Genomic DNA, 21,921 nt, shown 5'->3' on the forward strand with positions numbered 1-21,921 from the left:
CTACGAGTATGTCAAAGCACCTTTTCCCTTTCAAACTCCCTTCAAACCCAAATTGCGGCATATTTGTGATGATGAATCCAGGATACTAGACAATCATAACAATGAGATCATTAATGGGAGTACCACACATGCCGCCAGGTAATCTTTGACTTACAACCACAATAGGGACTGGAAAATAAATCATCAAGCAATGCGGTCATTAAGTGGAATATCACATGATGGGATGTGATTTTATGACCTTTTTAGCAATAGTCGTTTAGCAAAACATTTGTGATTGATAAGCGAGACGTCACATGACAGTGACTTGCGACCATCCCTGCTGGCTTCCCCAATGACTTTGCTTGTCAGAAGCTGGCTGGGAAAATAGCAAATGGTGATCACATGACCAGGAGATGCTGTCATAAATGCATAACGGTTGCCAAGCACCTGAATCATGATCAACTGACCAGAAAGACACTGCAACAATTGTAAATATGGCCACTTCCACAACCCTTTTTTTCAGAGCCGCTATAACTTTGAATGGTCACCAGATGAATGGTTGTAAGCCAAGGACTATCTGTATGGCATTGGGATACCATGGCTATACATAACAGAACTGGTTTGGTGTAGTGGTGAAGGTGATGGCCTAGAAACAAGGAGATTGTGGGTTCTAGTCCCATGTTAGGCATGAAAGTCGGCTGGGTGACTTTGGGCCAATCATTCTTTCTCAGCCCAATCACCTAACAGGGTGGTGGTTGTGGAGAAAATAGGAACAGAAAGGAGTATTATGTATGTCCGCTGCTTTAAATTACTTATAAAATAAGGGTGAGCTTAAAAAAAAAAATTCTAATAAGAAAATTATGCTCAGACCGTAAGTTATAGCTAGTGTGGCCTAAACCATCCCGCCACTTACTTCCTGCTCCTTTCTTTAACCCTTCTTTAAATCCAGATATGTATTATTAACTCTATTGTCTTGCAACTCCATGGGCAGAATTTGCTCACTGTTCTGGGAAACGATGCAGAGAGATACATCTTTACTTTCTGTATATACAAGGAATATCAGACATCAACTTGAATGGCGGGGAGAGGAAATATCTTCGGGGGTGGGGTCTCAAAAAGGACTAAGGCCCACTTCTTTAAATAGGCTTCAAATCTTCTCCCTGACTTTGGTTGGCAAAAGTCAAAAGTGTTTTTTGGGGTTTTTTGATAAATGCTACTAAAGATATGCACTTTCAGAATGGGACAAGCCCACACAACTCCATTAAAGTTAAGACTATTTAAAAGAGGGAGAGGAGGTGGCCCTGACATACCCTTGAATGTTCTTCCATGCTTTTACCTTTAACACACCAGTGATGAAGACTGAGAGGCCCATTAGTACAAAGATCATCACTCCAGTTGCTCTTTGTTCAATTATGCCCAGGAATTTAGGTTGCTCCCCAGGAGCTGCTACAGTAGATTCAAGTCTAAGACTGTTCACGTGACTGATGGAAAGGACGGTGGCAGCAACATACCAAGGCAACCCCATCACTGAACACACACCAAGCATGAGGCCCACCATGAGAAGGTCCAGATGGTAGCCACATCCTTTCTGTGAAAATAGAAATCATTAGCAGAGGTCAACTGAAACCCTGTTATCATTCACTGTTGAATCACTGGATACGTACTAGAAGAAAAGGTTACTTACTAGAATCATCGAAAGTTAGAAAAGGTCTCTACGGTGCCTTATTTCTGGACGGTGGTAAGGGTGAAAAGTAACTTATCCATATCTGTTATAATCAAAATTCTTTCATGTTTGAAAATACGTTCATCTGCGCTGAAATTGGTTAGGAACACTTCGCTATGACGCAACTTTCCTTGACACGTGTTGCACAATCTTTCTTCATATGGTTGAGAACTAGGGAATCATGGTATGGAATCAGGACTTTTTGCTAAGTTGCTATCCTTTGGGATGGAGGAAACCTACCTATTTCAGCACCTCTGGCTTCACACACATTTAACTAGCAGTGAACGCTAATTGCCGTTTCCAAGGCTTTTAAGGTTTGTGAACAAGGTCTTTATCAGATCTCTTTCCCGATTTATTTATTCTCCCACTTTAGCTCTGACTACGGGGCATGTTTTAAAATTGTGTGCATGCATTTGTGATGAGCAGAAGTGCAGCTACTCAAATGTGAGACTTATGCACTACTGGCAGCTGCATCAGATTGGTAAATCTTTGGAATTCAATATTCTCAGGATTGGTTTGAGCTTTCCAGAAATTAGGCGGGAATATTTCCCTCACATATGGAATGGTTAGGGATAGAGCCAGAAAGTCGCCCTTTGTTCTAATTGTCCATCTTTGACATTACTAAACAATCGCCACCATGAATCCGTATTGTCATTTCTTATTCTTTTTTCCTTCAGGGTTTGATTTGACTGGCTCTGTTGCTTCTTATGCTGATCCTTGCCGATATACTGCACATTTGCTCAAAGTGGAAGAGGCCAGTGGTGAAATCCAATTTTTTTTACTACCAGTTCTGGGGGTATGGCTTGGTGGGCGTGGTGTGGCTTGGTGGGTGTGGCTTGGTGGATATGGCAGGGGAAGGATATTGCAAAATCTCCATTCCCACCCCACTCCAGGGGAAGGATACTGCAAAATCTCCATTCCCACCCCACTCCAGGGAAAGGATACTGCAAAATCTCCATTCCCACCCCACTCCAGGGGAAGGATATTGCAAAATCTCCATTGAATGAATGAATGAATGAATGAATATTTTAATTTGTATACCGCCCTTCTCCCGAAGGACTCAGGGCGGTGAACAGGCAGATAAAATACAGATATACACAATAGTTAAAACATCCCTTACAAAACTGATTTAAATTTGCCCAAATATTAAAATAACATACACCCCCATAAAATTACAAAACTTTAAAAACCCATCAAATTCAATTAAAATTTAAAAGTAAAAATCAAGCTAGTCCAGCCATATGAAATAAATAGGTTTTAAGTTCGCGGCGAAAGGTCCTAAGGTCAGGTAGTTGTCGGAGCCCAAGGGGAAGCTCGTTCCACAGGGTAGGAGCCCCCACAGAGAAGGCCCTCCCCCTGGGGGCCACCAGTCGACACTGTTTGGCTGACGGCACCCTGAGGAGTCCCTCTCTGTGGGAACGCACCGGACGATGGGAGATAGAGGCTGGCAGTAGACGGTCCCGTAAATAGCCCGGTCCTAAGCCATGGAGCGCTTTAAAGGTGGTAACCAATACCTTGAAGCGCACCCGGAAAACAACAGGTAGCCAGTGCAGTCTGCGCAGGATAGGGGTTACGTGGGAGCTCTGAACCGCTCCCTCAATAACCCGCGCAGCCACATTCTGGACTAGCTGAAGTCTCCGGGTGCTCTTCAAGGGGAGCCCCATGTAGAGAGCATTGCAGTAGTCCAGACGAGAGGTAACGAGAGCATGAGTGACCGTGCATAGGGCATTCCGGTCCAGGAAGGGACGCAACTGGCGGATCAGGCGAACCTGATAAAAAGCTCTCCTGGAGACGGTCGCCAAATGATCTTCAAAGGACAACCGACCATCCAGGAGCACGCCCAAGTTGCGTACCTTCTCCATCGGGGCCAACGACTCGCCCCCGATGGACAGCCGCATCTGCAGCTGACTGTACCGAGGTGCCGGCATCCACAGCCACTCCGTCTTGGAGGGATTAAGTTTGAGCCTGTTTCTCCCCATCCAGACCCGTACGGCTTCCAAACACCGGGACAGCACTTCGACAGCTTTGCTGGGGTGGCCCGGGGTGGAAAAGTACAGCTGAGTATCATCAGCGTACAGTTGGTATCTCACCCCAAAGCCACTGATGATCTCACCCAGCAGCTTCATATAGATGTTGAACAGGAGGGGTGAGAGAATCGACCCCTGCGGCACCCCACACATGAGGCACCTCGGAGTTGATCTCTGCCCCCCTGTCAACACCATCTGCATCCAATCAGCGAGGTAGGAGGAGAACCACCGATAAACGGTGCCTGCCACTCCCAACCCCTCCAACCGGCGCAGCAGGATACCATGGTCAATGGTATTGAAAGCCGCTGAGAGATCTAATAGGACCAGGGCATCCCTGGCCCTCCAGAGATCATCCACCAGCGCGACCAAAGCTGTCTCCGTACTGTATCCGGGCCGAAAGCCGGACTGGAACGGGTCTAGATAGACAGATTCCTCCAAGTACTGGGGTAGCTGACATGCCACCACACTCTCTACAACCTTCGCCGTAAAGCGAAGATTGGAGACTGGCCGGTAATTCCCTAAAACAGCTGGGTCCAGGGAAGGCTTCTTGAGGAGGGATCTCACCACCGCCTCTTTCAAGGCAGCAGGAAAGACCCCCTCCCGCAAAGAAGCATTTGCAATCCCCTGGAGCCAGCCTCGTGTCACCTCCTGTGTAGCCAGTACTAACCAGGAGGGGCACGGATCCAGTAAACATGTGGTGGCATTCAGCCTACCCAGCAACCTGTCCATGTCCTCGGGAGTCACAGGGTCAAAGTTATCCCAAACCACCTCAACAAGACGGGTCTCGGAACCCTCATCTGGATCTACCCAATTTTGATCCAATCCGTCCCGAAGCTGAACGATTTTATCGTGTAGATAACCGTTAAACTCCTCGGCACGCCCTTGTAGGGGGTCCTCCCGCCCCTCCTGTTGAAAGAGAGAACGGGTCACCCGAAACAGGGCGGCCGGGCAGTTATCTGCTGACGCAATGAGGGAGGAAATGTAGGAACGTTTCGCATCCCTCAGTGCCACTCGGTAGGTCCTGCTATAGGACCTAACTAGTGTCCGGTCAGCCTCAGAACGGCTGGATCTCCAGACACTCTCTAGGCGTCTTCTCCAGCGTTTCATCTCCCTCAGCTCCTCAGAGAACCAAGGAGCTGGTTGAGACCGACGCCAGGTCAGAGGCCGCAAAGGCACGACACGGTCCAAAGCTCCAGCCGCGGCCTGTTCCCAGGCCGCGACCAGCTCTTCAGTCATGTCGTGGGCCAGATTCTCAGGAAGTGGCCCAAGCTCCGTCAGGAACCTCTCAGGGTCCATCAGGTGCCTGGGACGGAACCAACGCATTGGTTCCGTCTCCCTGTGGCGGTGGGTAGCGGTCTGAAAGTCCAGACGAAGGAGAAAATGATCTGACTATGACAAAGGATCGATAACGAAATCTTTTAAACTCAGATCATTCAACCACTGGCCAGAGATAAAAACCAAGTCCAGGGTGCCTCCCCCAATGTGAGTAGGGCCATCAATTAATTGAGTTAGGTCCATGGCCGTCATGGAAGCCATGAACTCCCGAGCGGTCGAGGATCCCGTGCCAGTTGATGGCAAGTTGAAATCCCCCATGACCAACAGTCTAGGGGTCCCAACTGCCAACCCAGCTAGCAACTCCAACAGCTCGGGCAGGTGTTGTCACGCAGCAAGGAGCCAGGTACGTGATCAACAAGCCCACCTGAGTCCTACGACCCCACTTCACATAGAGGGTTTCACACCCAGCTATCTGAGGCACAGTGGTCTCCCTCGGTTCCAGACTCTCCCTAATAATAACCGCCACCCCGCCACCCCTACCTTGGGCCCTCGGCTGATGGAATGCTCGGAAACCTGGTGGGCACATCTCTACTAGGGGAACCCCCCCTTCAGTGCCCAACCAGGTTTCCGTAATGCCCATAACATCCGTGGTCCCTTCCTGAATTAGATCTAAAATCAGGGGAGCTTTATTAACCACGGATCTTGCATTACATAACATCAGCCGAAGGCCCAAGTCCCGGGTATTCTGGCCACTCGGGGAACGGGAAAATTCTGGGGGGCCGGAGCACGCAATCGCTCTTAAATAGCGAGGGCATGCCCCCAAAACCTGATATGCCCCCCCCCTTCCGCCATATCTGCCTCTCCCACATACCGTATTGATCGCAAAACCCTGACAAACTGGAACGAGATCCTCCACCACCACCTTCGGACCTATTAAATTACCGCCGCGAACACTTGCTGGACTCGTCACCCCCCCGACGGGTTTTCCCCCCTCCCCCCTCCCCCCCACCCCCCCAAACCCGAACCCGTCAGTTCCCACCCTCCCCTTAAAATTTCCATTAAAACTCCCCTTAAAAAGCCAATTAAAACAGTTAATTAAAAATCCCCTGAGTCTCCTATTTTTGGCATGCCACCTCTCCATGGCAAAACCCGTCCTCAAGATGGGCCCTCGATAATGTGGAGGGCCAAACCCGCAAGAGAGGGGAATCTCGCAGGGCAAGAAGGTCGGCCGCTGTAAATGTTCGCCTAACAATAGTCTGGTAAACCAAAGGGTTGCGTCCACAAATATGTCATATCATAGAAATCATGAGAAATGGTGGAAAAGCAGTCCTGGTCGGTCAAGTTGTTCAAAAAGATGGTATAGTACACGGGACAGAAATCAGCTGAAAGGAATCCTTGATGACAAAAAAGGTAGGCAATGGCCCAGGTGGTGGGGGAAGGGCCAGATGATTCAATGTTTATGTGGAGATAGAGGGTCATCCCCGCAGTCGTCGCCCTCATTACGACGTCAACTGCCGTCGGGAAACCATCACCCCCAGAAAGCTGTCCAAAGAGACCCATGGGCCGGCAAGCTATCTGTTCCACCGAAGAGGGGGCGATGACATCGAAATGCCCCCCCCACCGGCTGCCGTCATCTGCTGGTCGCTTCTGGTCAGTTCTGCTGTTTCAATTCGGCTGAAAGGAGGGCGAGAGGAGGGCAAGAGTGACAAACGCCCCCTCCGCCCCCTCCGAGGGCGAGAGGAGGGCGAGTGAGAGGAGGGCGAGTATGTCAAACGCCAAGGGGCGAAAGGAGGGCGAGAATGTCAAACGCCCCCATCGCCCCCTCCGCCGACCACCGCTGCCGCCGTCAAAAAACAGCGAAAGAAAACGCCGGCGGGCAGCCGCCGCCCCAAAACGAGCCGGCCGAGCTGGCAGAACATGTCGGCAGCATTTGGGCTCGTCCTGCCGGCCCAGTTCTTCCCGAGGGCAAAAAACCCTCTCCCTGGGTCGGCAGGAAATCAGTTCAACCAGGAAGGGGGGGCAGCGATATCAAAACGCCCCTTCCTTCTGTCCAGACCGCCGGACAAGAGAGACCACCATCGCCCCGTGAAATCAACGCAGCGCCATCTTGCGCATGCTCCAAGCCAAGTCATTCCCACCCCATTCTGGGGCCAGGCCGAGGTGGTATTTGCCAGTTCTCCAAACTGCTCAAAATTTCTGCTACCGGTTCTCCAGAACCTGTCAGAACCTGCTGGATTTCACCCCTGGAAGAGGCGAACAAAAGAGACTACAGTGCATAAACCACAGGGATTTATTTAATGCAGCAGACTGGCATGCTGGTACACCAAGTCTACTATCAACTTAAGACGTTCCGATATGGGAGACTGGAAGAGCAGGAGAGAGGCACTTTTGTTATTTAATTTTCCTTTTATGCCAAGCTCTAGGTTGCTTAAATTTTTTGCTCTGTTTTTTGTCAGCCTAGAAGATAAACAAATGTTAAGTAGAGCAGAGCCATATCTCTTCCACTTGCACAGCAACGTTCCTGTATAAAATCTTCAAAATTACTTTGAATTCGGGAACGTTTCAACACGGACTCCTCCCTCCGAGATCGGAGCAATCTGAAAAATGCAGCAGACCCTAAGATATTCTCACACAAGCAATAAAGGATGGCAGCCTTATTTGTCACTTGAAATGGAAATCTGGCTCGCCCGGTTTCCAAACACTGGAAATAAAGTTATTCCACAGGAACTTTAGATTGCCATTTCAAGAACAGATTTAAAGTTTTAATCTCTACCGTATGCTACGGGTTCCTCCCCACCCCCACAACCTCCCCTCCGTACAGTATGTGTACACTGGATTTTAGCTGTAATGGCAGAGGTGGGGTTTCAGCAGATTCTTACCAGTTCTGGAGAACCGGTAGTGGAAATTTTGAGTAGTTCAGAGAACCGGTAGTAAAAAAAATCTGACTGGCTCCACCCCCATCTATTTTCTGCCTGCCAGGTCCCAGCTAATTGGGAGGAAATGGGGATTTTGCAGTAACCTTCCCCTGGAGTGGGGAGGGAATGGAGATTTTACAGTATCCTTCCCCTGCCATGCCCACCAAGCCACGCCTACCAAGCCACGCCATGCTCACTAAGCCACACCCACAGAAGCAATGGCAAAAAAAATTGAAACCCACCACTGTGTAATGGGATACGTTTCACTATGTCACTCGTATAAAAACCTGTTTGAAATAGCACAGCCTGCTGATTTTACTCAAACTAAAGTTCCATATAGTCTGGATTATGCTGCTGTTCCATTGTGATTTTACTTCTCACGTGAAAGCCATAAAAGGAAAACCTTGACAAATTATTCTGGACGTGCTGCTCTATTACCTTAAGTTTATGTTCTTTCCTGTTCACAATAACTGCTGTGATTTGTTGGTCCATAAATATAAGTATAGTGCAGAGTAATGCTGGGATGATAGCTGCTACCACAGTCCACGAGGGATTGGTGCCTATTGGGCTAATGAGCCATCCACGATCATCACTTGTTGGCTGCAGGGGAAAAAAATATACACAGATACAACAATGAACTATGCCATGTTTGTATGCCCTCCACCCACTCTTGTTTTAAGCTATATGTAGAGAACGCTATAGGAACGTTACTGGTTAGCATTTCCCTGGATGATGAACATGGGCCTTGCTATGGCCACTCAATTGCAAATGTAAACCTCTTTGGTAGGGCATTAAAATGTTGGTTATGCATGTTTTCTAGGACCAAGCCCACAGAACCTTTTGAGTAACATGCTAGAGACTTCACTATAAAAAGTAGAAAGAGTTAAACAAATGAAATAAAAGGAGGGTGACTATTAAAAGTGAAATTTAATTTAATTTAAACTCATTAAATATCCTGACTTTGATCATGCCCTATAAAGTTAGCTTTTTTTTCCTGTTACCACATTTAAAAAACCACATTTTTATGCCACTTTGGGACATTTTTTGGGTGTTCAAGCCTTTCAGGAGCTAAATGCAACTCAAGAATCTCAGGTTTGTATCCTACTTATATTCCCACCCACTCTAAAGTACTTTCCCTGCTTCAGAAACAAAGTACAGCATATCCCGAACGTTACAAAGAGGATCTCAGTTCCCACTCAGCCATACATGCAGCCTCAGTGCCCTTCACCCACACACAATTAGCCACAAAGTGTGACATCCTCTCTAAAGGATACGAGAAATCATCTAGGGCAGGCCTTGGACTCTCTTGTTCCAGCTATGTAGGCAAGGGATATTTTCCACAGACCACTAAACTGCACTTAGAGGAATTCAAGAAGGTGAGGTGAAGTACCTACCTTGAAGACACCTGGGACATTCAGTTTTGGTGATGGGATGCCAATGACGTAGTCAATTAGGACCATGGTGACAATGGTTATAAAAATAGCAAAATCACCTATCACATAGCGTATCTAAAGAGGAGGGGGAAAAACCAGAAAAGTCTCTACAGGATTAGGGTTAGGATACATGATCTATGTACCTAAATAATCAGTTCCAGATAAACCAAGTTTTGGATGTATGATATTCATGCTTCCAATCAGGATACCTGCTGGATATTGAATAGATGCACTGTCCACCTGATGAATAATTGCTCCCCAAACCTTAAAATAAATTTCATGAAATTTCAGTGCTTGTGCAAGGCAATCAAAAATGGCTTTGAACTCCTTGTACAAGATCTTCTATACAATTCGGACATCATATGAGCTGTTTTGAAAAATTCGGAACACAGGAAAAGGCAGGGAAACATTTTAGAAGCGTTACTTCTAAAAATTTTATCTTGTGTTTCCATTATTCGGAAGGAGCCAGCTCTCAAACAAGTCTAGTCAAACATCATCTGTTCTTCTCTTCCAACCTTTTCCCACCCATTGCTGAAGGGAAGATTTAGTAGAGAGGGCATTACACTGATTCATCTCAGCAATTGCGGGGGGTCTAATATTTTCAATCTGTTAAGCACATATAGAATTTGAAGTTGTGTTGTGGTGGTCTGGTTCACACATTAAATCATAGTGAAGTTAATTTTCGATGATAAGTCTATTTGTGGTTTATCAAACACAGTTATTGTTTGATTTGAAGCTAACCAAATAATATCCTTTTATTTGTATATAATTGGCTTTAATCAAACAGTCTGTCCCAAGGTTTAAGAACGTAAGTATCGGGATGGGCCTACCCCAGGCATCCGATGGACCCAATGTGGTTTTAAGAGGGAGCTTGGGGATTTTTCCCCCAAAGATCTGGCATGTGTTTTGGCTTGGAATGAATAGGTGAGGAGGGTGCTGGACTTAATTGAATTAATTGGTGTGGATTCCATAGAGCACTTTGGATTACCAAGCAGCTCCAAGAGATTACCAAAAGATACCTAGAGCTTCACTGGAGGAAGGCAAAATGTCAATCGAGCACAGGTTGAGAAACTTCATTAGCACTTACTCTAAGGCAGGGGCGTCAAACTCAAGGCCTGGGGGCCGGATTTGGCCTGCAGGGTGCTTAGATCTGGCCTGCGAGGCCGTCCTGGAAACAGCGAAGGACTGGCCCACGGTGCCTCTGCCAGCGAAAACGGAGCTCGTTTTTGCTGGCAGAGGGTTGCAGGAGGCCGTCGCAGCCAAAAATGGAGCTCGGGAGCCTGTTGGCACAGCACTCGGGCCACCACAGGTGCCCCTGACTCCAGTGACATCAAGCTGGCCACGCCCACCCTGGCTACACCCACCCTGGCCCCCCAAGGTCAAATGCAACCCTGATGCGGCCCTCAATTAAATCGAGTTTGACACCCCTGTCACAGCAATAAGGGCTGTGAAAAGATACTTACTTCTCCATCCTTATTGTTCTGCAAATACCCTATCAGTGGCCCTGTTGTGGGTGATTAGGTCCTTCCTTGGCAGAGAGGAGCAAGAGAGTTCTTACAGGACCACTTAGAGGAACATTCTTCTTAGAGCCAAAGAGACATATTCTTCTCAGCCAAAGTCTAACTGGACCGTATCTGTAGGAAGTGACTGAGACGCGTCCTATTATCTGTGAGGAGTTCGAGTCAGAAGGTCTTGAGGAAATGGAAAGGATCCTCAGGGCTGTGAGTTTGCCATCTGTGTTCTGGCCCCATGCCCTTCTTGGTTGGTTAAGGCCTCCTGGGAGATGGCATGCGGTTGGGTCTAAGTGGTGGTCAATCAACAGCTCATGACAACTTTCATCCAGCCTTCAACCTTCCCTTTCCCATCACCTTGTTCAGGATTAGTGCTCAGCTATAGAAGGACATGAATGAAGTGGGTTATCTGGACCATTTTTAACCTGGGTTCAGACCGGGTAAAGTACCAGTATGATATTGTCATGCTTGCCGATTACCTTGGAGGACTTGGGACAAGGTATGTTCAACCATTCTGGCACTCCTGGATCTCTCAGAGATTTTCAGTGTGATCAACCATGGTATCCTTCTGAAACCAGCTTCAGGGACTGGGATGCAATGTGGGATGCGTCAGGATTTAGGGCTCTTTCCAATCCATCTAGGACGCTTTCCAGTCCTCTTTCCAACATCTTCATCAAACTGTTTATTGAGGTAATTTGCCAGCATGGATTGCAACATCTTCAGTACGCTCTTGTATACAGTATCTTCACTCTGGGTCGAGCAGGTAATGCTATTGAGGTATAGACCTAGTGCCTTGAAGCTATTGGGGTATGGACGGAGAGGAATTGACTTTGACTCGATCCTGGCTTTTGGGCCCGGAGATATGTCATCTTTGGCTCATTGGACAAAGCTGGTGCATAATTTGGGGATTCTCCTGGACTCGTCGCTACTGCTTGATGAGAGGATGGTAACTGTTGGCAGAGAGGGGCGGGCTTTCCACAGATTCATCTGCTGCCCAACTGTGCTGTTTCCTGGGCCAGGAGGCTTAGCCCATGATCCCTCATGTCTTGATCACTTCCTGTTCGGATTATTATAACATGCTCTATATAAGGGTACCCTTGAAGACCACTTAGAAATTACAAATGGTCCAGAATGCAATGGAACTCACAGTGACATTCCTAGGTTCATCCATATTACACCCCTGTTTATGCGAGCAGTACTTACTCCCAGTTTTATGTCCAAGTGCAATTTCAGGTGCTGATTATTGTTTTATTTTTAAAGCCCTACATGGAACCAGGTTATCTACAGAATCCTCTCTCCCTGAGGACAACTGTGCATCCCACCAGATGGAAACGCTCTGGGTCTCCTTTTCTTAAACCCTGCCAGCTAATGGATTCCAGCAAGCATGTCTTCTTCCATTGCAAACTCTGCCCTCTGGAACACAGTCTCTCCCTTGAGAACTGACAGGTTCCTAATCCCTCTATCCTTCCACAGAGCATTCAAAACCTGGCTCTTCCCCCAGACATTGGGACAGGATGGGGTTAGGGTGGGACAAGAAATGTGACTGCATCAAAGAAGTGTGGCTGTAGCACCAGGTTCTTCTGTTGTTAGTTTTATTGTTGTGTTTATATTATTTTAGTTTTATACTGCATGTTATTTCATTGGTTGTAAGCCACTTAGCTGTTTTTAAGATGGGCAGCTATATAAAAGCCTTAAATAAATCTGGTCAATGCCCTTCTTAGCCCAGCCTTTTGCTTCTTACAGTGACCAACAATTGCCTCTGGAGTACCTGAAAGGAGAAGGCAGAAACATATTCTCCTACCATCACTTTTCCCCTGAAATTGGTATATGAAGATATCCTGTTTCCAACCCAGGGATAACACTGATTTTTAAACCACAATCTGCAGGTAAGATAAGAAAAACAGAAAAACAAAAGAGAACTAGACTTCCATCTGAATGCAGATTGGTTCCAGTGCCTAGAAATGAGGTGAGGGATTCCTTTCAATTTCCAACAATGGTATTTATTATTTATTTATTAAAATTTACTCTTTATGCCACCCATCTCTCCTAGAGGTAATTATGCATTTGAGGAAATCCATCTGCATAATCACCATTATAGAGAAAAGCAGACAACAGGAAATAGTTAGGGTTTCAAAACTAGTGTTAAGCTGCTGGAATCTACTTACTTTTGTGGGAAAATAGCTAGTGCTCCTAAATTTCTTCAGTGTGCTTGACAAAATATAGGTAGTAAAGAACAAGATGCAGCACCACAAAAGAACGTCAGGGGTAAGAGGCCCTTCGGCTCCACAAGTTGATCCTATGAATTCTCCATGCATCTCCTGACATTGCTGATTGGACAGAAGAATTAAAAAGGAACAGTAGCAAAAAAGTACAGTGACTTCAGCGAAGATATGGGGCTAGCGGTGAATAATAAGCATCTAAATACATTAAGGGACCTTAATTCTCAAATGAAGAAAACATCATGCAAGAACCGAAATTAGATCTCAATTGCAGTTAAATATAGTGTTCTGTTCCCAAGCAAAAAGAACCTTTAGATGCAACTGTGCACGTTTAATAATGCTTTGGGGGAAATACTAACTTTTACAATTCAGAATGTTGTCAATGCGTGCATAAAAGAAGTGTTTAAATTTTAGTATCAGAGTAAAACACATCAGGGGTGTAAATCAAAATGAAATTAAAATGAAATATGGTATATTCACACTGTCTCCATTAAAAACAAAAGAAGAATTGATTAGTCTGAAAGTATTCCTCACAAAAAATCTGTCCCACATGTAGACATACTGAATTTGTCTGTTTTATTAGTCCTAACTAGGTCAAAGTGAAACTAAGAGCACAGAAGCTTATATAGTTTAACAACTATTATGCAGTGATATTTATTAAAAGCATGAAATATCACTAATCCAATCATTTTATAAGTAATTGCTTAATTATTGTTCAGTTAATCAGCAGCATAGCAATTGACAAACATATGCAGAATAGAATACATATACGCCAGGCCAAGAAGAGCTGTTTTCAGTTTTAATTCAAAATTTAGTTTTGTTAAAATTAACCAATAGTTACTTAAAAGGATAATTACTACTTTTCAAATGTCTATAAGTGTTTTCATTGACTCAAGACAAAAACAAAAGCATTAATAGCTTAGATCAGGGGTGTCAAACTCATGTCGTCACGGTGGCCTCACGTGACATATCAGGACTTTTTCCCCTTCACTAAACTGGGCATGGGCGTGGCCAGCACGTGACACATCCGGCCCGTGAGCCAGGAGTTTGACAGCCCCGGCTTAGATCTTCAGTTATCAAAATAAGCAGGAAGAAAAGGAGAAACATGCTGAATTTAGGCCAAGGATCTGGTTACTTTATGGCAGATGCGTCAAACACGGGGCCCACGGGCCAAATCTGGCCCGTGATAGACCCAGAGTTGTCCTGCAGTGCCATCCCGGAGACAGCGAGGGACCGGCCTGTGCCACCCTAGGGGGTGAAATCTAGGGGGTGAAATTACCTTCCCTACCAGTTCGAAAGTGCACTTGGACCCTCTGCGCATGCGCAAACCCTTCTGCGCATGCACAGAGGGCAAAAAACAGGTTACTTCCTAGTTAAAACCAGGAAGTAATGACAACCGGGCAGGTGGGCAGAGGCTCGCGCTGCCATCGCTACTGGTTCTCCTCGAACCATCCACTGGTCTGAACCGGTAGCATTTCACCCCTGAGCCACCGTCATAATTCTACACAACCAGGCTCACAATCTAACCTGTGGGGGCAAAAGCTCAATGCTTTTTAAATAGACTACTCAATATGCCAGCTTTCATTTTAAAGAAAAGAAGCCTCAGAGGAACTTAATCAAGAAAATATTTCTCTTACCAATTCCTAATATATACAGGTCTTTCCATCAAAAATTACACTTTCCTTCCCTCCATCACTGGTTTTGTGGAAAGGAAATGTATGTAATTCTTCATCCCTTTTACAAAGACTTAATGTTCCATTCTAATCAATGAATAATGTTATCACAGAATTCTTTTTGTCAATCAAGCTCATATACTTACAGAGACAGTGAGATTAGCCCAGGAAACTTTGGAAGGGTCGATATTGTGGCTGTTCCAGTACATCAGGGTACTATTACTGGGAGTGGTAGGAGCAGCACATCTGCAGCTAGTGGGCACAGAAAAGGGTTAATGAGCATCATACATAAAACCATGTTTCAAAATGTTTTGCACACATTTACTAATGTCACTGCAGACTTTTAAAAAGTATCTCAATCTTTATTAACCCAAGACAAAACTAATCAACAACTATATGAAAGCACGATTTCATTTTAATAATACAGGAATAAAGGAAATATTGAGCCTCTTTCAATGGATCAAGGAATCAGAGAGAATCATTGCTCAGGCTTGCACAAATTATAAGATAAATTGGGTGAGCAATAGAACCATACTGTACATACTAACTACATGTACTGTTCTGCTGCTCTCCTCAGTGTTTTCTTAAAAAGAGCTCAACTTATAGCATTCTTGCTATAATCTATGATACAGAAGAAGCTATATCTTAGTCAAGCAAATGCAAAAAAGCTATCACCAGATCTCCTCCCACCACTAAAGTTCAAGAAGGAGAAGCAGTGAGGCAAGAAGGTAACACCAATACAGGACAACCTGTGCAGGCTGAACCTCTCACTTTTGGAGCTCAAAAAGGGGGGGTCAGCCTAGAGCTGTAAATTGCCCATTCATGCTATATCACGTCAGTGGTTGAAAGATCTGGACTTGAGGGATGTAGTCACTGAACCTTTGTCACGGTCAGATCACTCCCTCCTTCGCCTGGACTTTCTGACCGCTACTCACCGCCGCAGGGAGACGGAACCAATACGTTGGTTCCGTCCCAGGCGCCTGATGGATCCGGAGAGGTTCCAGACGGAGCTTGGGCCATTTCCTGAGGGTCTGGCTCATGGCACGGCTGAGGAACTAGTCGCGGCCTGGGAACGGGCCGCGGCTGGGGCTTTAGACCGCGTCGTGCCTTTGCGGCCTCTGACCCGGCGTAGATCCCAACCGGCTCCTTGGTTCTCCGAGGAGCTGAGGGAGATGAAACGCCGGAGAAGATGCCTAGAGAGTTCGTGGAGGTCCAGTCATTCGGAGGCTGATCGGACACAAGTTAGGTCCTATAATAGGACCTACCTTGTGGCACTGAGGGAAGCGAGACGTTGCTACGTCTCGTCCCTCATTGCATCGGCAGATAACCGCCCAGCCGCCCTGTTTCGGGTGACCCGTTCCCTCTTTCACCAGGGGGAGCGGGATGACCCGTTGCAGGGACGTGCTGAGGAGTTTAACGGCTATCTATACGATAAAATCGTTCAGCTTCGGGACAGTCTGGACCAAAATTGCGGGGATCCAGATGGGACGTCTGAGGGCAGTCTTGTTGACATTGTTTGGGATGAGTTTGACCCTGTGGCTCCCGAGGACATGGACAGGTTGCTGGGTAGGTTGAATGCCACCACGTGTTTACTGGACCCGTGCCCCTCCTGGTTGGTACTGGCCACTCAGGAGGTGACACAAGGCTGGCTCCAGGCGATTACGAGTGCTTTTTGTTGGAGGGAGTCTTTCCAACCGCCTTGAAAGAGGCGGTGGTGAGGCCCCTCCTCAAGAAGCCTTCCCTGGACCCGGCTGTTTTAGGTAATTATCATCCGGTCTCCAACCTTCGCTTCGCGGCGAAGGTTGTAGAGAGTATGGTAGCATGTCAGTTTCCCCGGCACCTGGAGGAAACTGTCTATCTAGACCCGTTCCAGTCCGGTTTCCGGCCCGGTTACAGCACGGAGACGGCTTTGGTCGCGTTGGTGGATGATCTCTGAAGGGCCAGGGATAGGGGTTGCTCCTCTGCCCTGGTCCTATTAGACCTCTCAGCGGCTTTTGATACCATCGACCATGGTATCCTGCTGCGCCGGTTGGAGGGATTGGGAGTGGGAGGCACCGTTTTTCGGTGGTTCTCCTCCTATCTCTCCGATCGGTCGCAGACGGTGTTGACAGGGGGGCAGAGGTCGGCTGCGAGGCGCCTCACTTGTGGGGTACCTCAGGGGTCGATTCTCTCGCCCCTTCTGTTCAACATCTATATGAAGCCGTTGGGTGAGATCATCAGTGCCTTCGGTGTGAGGTACCAGCTGTACGCTGATGACACTCAGCTGTACTTTTCCACACCGGGCCACCCCAACGAAGCTATCGAAGTGCTGTCCCGGTGTCTGGAAGCCGTACGGGTCTGGATGGGGAGAAACAGGCTCAAGCTCAATCCCTCCAAGACAGAGTGGCTGTGGATGCCGGCATCCCGGTACAGTCAGCTGAGTCCACGGCTGACTGTTGGGGGCGAGTCACTGGCCCCGATGGAGAGGGTGCGCAACTTGGGCGTCCTCCTGGATGAACGGCTGTCTTTTGAAGATCATTTGACGGCCGTCTCCAGGAGAGCTTTTTACCAGGTTCGCCTGGTTCGCCAGTTGCGCCCCTTTCTAGACCGGGATGCCCTATGCACGGTCACTCACGCCCTCGTGACGTCTCGTCTGGATTACTGCAATGCTCTCTACATGGGGCTCCCCTTGAAGGGCATCCGGAGGCTGCAGTTAGTTCAGAATGCGGCTGCGCGGGTGATAGAGGGAGCCCCTCGTGGCTCCCATTGACACCTCTCCTGCGCAGACTGCACTGGCTACCTGTGGCCTTCCGGGTGCGCTTCAAGGTTCTGGTAATTATCTTTAAAGCGCTCCATGGCATAGGGCCGGGCTATTTACGGGACCACCTGCTGCTACCGAATACCTCTCACCGACCCGTGCGCTCTCACAGAGAGGGACTCCTCAGGGTGCCGTCTGCTAGACAATGTCGTTTGGCGACACCCAGGGGAAGGGCCTTTTCTGTGGGGGCTCCCACCCTCTGGAACGAACTCCCCCCAGGACTTCGTCAACTTCCGGACCTCCGAACCTTCCGCCGCGAGCTTAAAACATATCTATTCATCTGCGCAGGACTAGATTAGATTTTAAATTTATACGGGTTTTAATGGGTTTTATTATTTGTATTGTTCTTTTTTAACTATTTGGCTGTGTAGAATAAGTTTTTTAATTGATATTTTATTCTGTATTTATATGTACCTTTTTATTTGCCTGTGAACCGCCCTGAGTCCCTAGGGAGATAGGGCGGTATACAAATACGATAAATAAATAAATAAAAAATAAATAAATATATCAGTGTTGGCGAACCTTTCGCATTCTCATGTGCCAGCCCGTGTGCTGGAAGTGGCACGCGAAACCGTCCCATGCCGAATGCACGGCCTCAGCAGCTGCTGTCGTATTCGTGCACTCAAATGCGCGCCGGCCAGCTGGCCATCACGCGCGCAGTGCCGGCGACCCCGGAAGTGCAGCGATCCATCGTGCATGTGTGCAACGCCAACCCGGAAGGCCGGGTGCCAGCTCGCGCATGTGCGATGGACCGCCGCACTTCCAGAGTCCGCCGGCACCATACGTGCGACGGCCAGCTGGCTGGTGTACATTTGAGCGCAGGAACGCGACAAGGCGCTGGCAAGGCCATGCATTCGGCACAGGACGGTTTTGCGTGCCACTTCTGGCACGCGTGCCATAGGTTTGCCAACACTGCTATATATTATCTCAAGCTTTCATTGCAAGGTCCTAACTAGAGATTTTATATCTGCTCCAGTGAATACACAAGCTCTTATCTAACTATTGTTACCGGTAGGTGATAGTTGCCTTCTTTGTTTCTATATTTAGGAAGTCCTGGTGGCTCAGTGGTTAGAATACAGTATTGCAGGCTAATTCTGCCCACAGCCTGGAGTTCAATCCTGACAGGGCTCACGGTTGACTCTGCCTTCCAGCTTCTGAGATCGGTAAAATGAGGACTCAGATTGTTGGGGGCAATGTGACGACATTGTAAACCTCCCAGGGAGTGCTGTAAAGCAGTGTGGGGGTGATATATAAGTCTGAGTGCTATTGCTATTTCTGCACAATTAGGAATCTTATGCCAGTTGATGAATTTAAATAGTGGGAGTGGGAGGCACCGTTTATCGGTGGTTCTCCTCCTATCTCTCCGACCGGTCGCAGTCGGTGTTGACAGGGGGGCAGAGGTCGGCCCCGAGGCGCCTCACTTGTGGGGTGCCGCAGGGGTCGATCCTCTCGCCCCTACTGTTTAACATCTACATGAAGCCGCTGGGTGAGATCATCAGTGGTTTCGGTGTGAAGTACCAGCTGTATGCGGATGACACCCAGCTGTACTTTTCTACACCGGACCACCCCAACGAAGCTATCGAAGTGCTGTCCCGGTGTCTGGAGGCCGTACGGGTCTGGATGGGGAGAACCAGGCTCAAGCCCAATCCCGCCAAGACAGAGTGGCTGTGGATGCCGGCATCCCGGTACAGTCAGCTAAATCCGCGGCTGACCATCGGTGGCGAGTCATTGGCCCCGATGGAGAGGGTTCGCAACTTAGGCGTCCTCCTGGATGAACGGCTGTCTCTAGAAGATCATTTGACGGCCGTCTCCAGGAGAGCGTTCTACCAGGTTCGCCTGGTACGCCAGTTGCGCCCCTTTCTGGACCGGGATGCCCTATGCACGGTCACTCACGCCCTCGTGACGTCTCGCCTGGATTACTGCAATGCTCTCTACATGGGGCTCCCCTTGAAGGGCATCCGGAGGCTACAGTTAGTCCAGAATGCGGCTGCGCGGGTGATAGATGGAGCCCCTCGTGGCTCCCGCATGACACCCATCCTGCGCAGACTGCACTGGCTACCTGTGGCCTTCCGGGTGCGCTTCAAGGTTTTGGTGACCACCTTTAAAGCGCTCCATGGCATTGGGCGGGTTATTCTGGGACCGCCTACTGCTACCGAATACCTCTCACCGACCCGTGCGCTCTCATAGAGAGGGTCTCCTCAGGGTGCCGTCTGCTAGACAATGTCGTTTGGCGACACCCAGGAAGGGCCTTTTCTGTGGGGCTCCCACCCTCTGGAACGAACTCCCCAGGACTTCGTCAACTTCCGGACCTTCGGACCTTCCGCCATGAGCTTAAAACATATCTATTCATCTGCAGGACTGGATTAGATTTTAAATTTATGGGTTTTAATTGGGTTTTATTATTTGTATTGTTCTTTTTTAACTATTTGGCTGTGTAGAATAAGTTTTTTAATTGATATTTTATTCTGTATTTATATGTACCTTTTTATTTGCCTGTGAACCGCCCTGAGTCCCTAGGGAGATAGGGCGGTATACAAATACGATAAATAAATAAATAAAAAATAAATAAATATATCAGTGTTGGCGAACCTTTCGCATTCTCATGTGCCAGCCCGTGTGCTGGAAGTGGCACGCGAAACCGTCCCATGCCGAATGCACGGCCTCAGCAGCTGCTGTCGTATTCGTGCACTCAAATGCGCGCCGGCCAGCTGGCCATCACGCGCGCAGTGCCGGCGACCCCGGAAGTGCAGCGATCCATCGTGCATGTGTGCAACGCCAACCCGGAAGGCCGGGTGCCAGCTCGCGCATGTGCGATGGACCGCCGCACTTCCAGAGTCCGCCGGCACCGCATGTGCGACGGCCAGCTGGCTGGCGTGCATTTGAGCACAGGAACATGACAAGGAGCCGGCAAGGCCATGCATTAGGCACGGGACGGTTTCACGTGCCACTTCCAGCACACGTGCCATAGGTTTGCCAACACTGCTATATATTATCTCAAGCTTTCATTGCAAGGTCCTAACTAGAGATTTTATATCTGCTCCAGTGAATACACAAGCTCTTATCTAACTATTGTTACCGGTAGGTGATAGTTGCCTTCTTTGTTTCTATATTTAGGAAGTCCTGGTGGCTCAGTGGTTAGAATACAGTATTGCAGGCTAATTCTGCCCACAGCCTGGAGTTCAATCCTGACAGGGCTCACGGTTGACTCTGCCTTCCAGCTTCTGAGATCGGTAAAATGAGGACTCAGATTGTTGGGGGCAATGTGACGACATTGTAAACCTCCCAGGGAGTGCTGTAAAGCAGTGTGGGGGTGATATATAAGTCTGAGTGCTATTGCTATTTCTGCACAATTAGGAATCTTATGCCAGTTGATGAATTTAAATAGTGGGAGTGGGAGGCACCGTTTATCGGTGGTTCTCCTCCTATCTCTCCGACCGGTCGCAGTCGGTGTTGACAGGGGGGCAGAGGTCGGCCCCGAGGCGCCTCACTTGTGGGGTGCCGCAGGGGTCGATCCTCTCGCCCCTACTGTTTAACATCTACATGAAGCCGCTGGGTGAGATCATCAGTGGTTTCGGTGTGAAGTACCAGCTGTATGCGGATGACACCCAGCTGTACTTTTCTACACCGGACCACCCCAACGAAGCTATCGAAGTGCTGTCCCGGTGTCTGGAGGCCGTACGGGTCTGGATGGGGAGAAACAGGCTCAAGCTCAATCCCGCCAAGACAGAGTGGCTGTGGATGCCGGCATCCCGGTACAGTCAGCTAAATCCGCGGCTGACCATCGGTGGCGAGTCATTGGCCCCGATGGAGAGGGTTCGCAACTTAGGCGTCCTCCTGGATGAACGGCTGTCTCTAGAAGATCATTTGATGGCCGTCTCCAGGAGAGCGTTCTACCAGGTTCGCCTGGTACGCCAGTTGCGCCCCTTTCTGGACCGGGATGCCCTATGCACGGTCACCCACGCACTCGTGACGTCTCGCCTGGATTACTGCAATGCTCTCTACATGGGGCTCCCCTTGAAGGGCATCCGGAGGCTACAGTTAGTCCAGAATGCGGCTGCGCGGGTGATAGATGGAGCCCCTCGTGGCTCCCGCATGACACCCATCCTGCGCAGACTGCACTGGCTACCTGTGGCCTTCCGGGTGCGCTTCAAGGTTTTGGTGACCACCTTTAAAGCGCTCCATGGCATTGGGCCGGGTTATTTACGGGACCGCCTACTGCTACCGAATACCTCTCACCGACCCGTGCGCTCTCATAGAGAGGGTCTCCTCAGGGTGCCGTCAGCGAGGCAATGTCGTCTGGCGACGCCCAGGGGAAGGGCCTTCTCTGTGGGGGCTCCCACCCTCTGGAACGAACTACCCCCCGGACTTC

At 48.5% G+C, this 21,921-nt stretch overlaps 1 protein-coding gene across 1 annotated transcript in view; it reads right to left on the minus strand.

The window, feature by feature from the left end:
* SLC4A8 (solute carrier family 4 member 8) overlaps positions 1 to 21,921 on the minus strand; it is a 65,335-nt gene that overhangs the window by 14,342 nt on the left and 29,072 nt on the right. The window contains exons 13-17 of the mRNA XM_058167937.1: positions 14,902 to 15,007; positions 13,029 to 13,190; positions 9,314 to 9,427; positions 8,358 to 8,519; positions 1,316 to 1,567 (exon numbers count right to left, since the gene is read on the minus strand). Of these exons, the coding sequence (XP_058023920.1) occupies positions 1,316 to 1,567; positions 8,358 to 8,519; positions 9,314 to 9,427; positions 13,029 to 13,190; positions 14,902 to 15,007 (796 nt within the window). The remainder of the gene's footprint in view (positions 1 to 1,315; positions 1,568 to 8,357; positions 8,520 to 9,313; positions 9,428 to 13,028; positions 13,191 to 14,901; positions 15,008 to 21,921) is intronic.

The sequence above is a fragment of the Ahaetulla prasina genome, chromosome 2 (genome assembly GCF_028640845.1).
Source record: "Ahaetulla prasina isolate Xishuangbanna chromosome 2, ASM2864084v1, whole genome shotgun sequence".
NCBI lineage: Eukaryota > Metazoa > Chordata > Lepidosauria > Squamata > Colubridae > Ahaetulla > Ahaetulla prasina.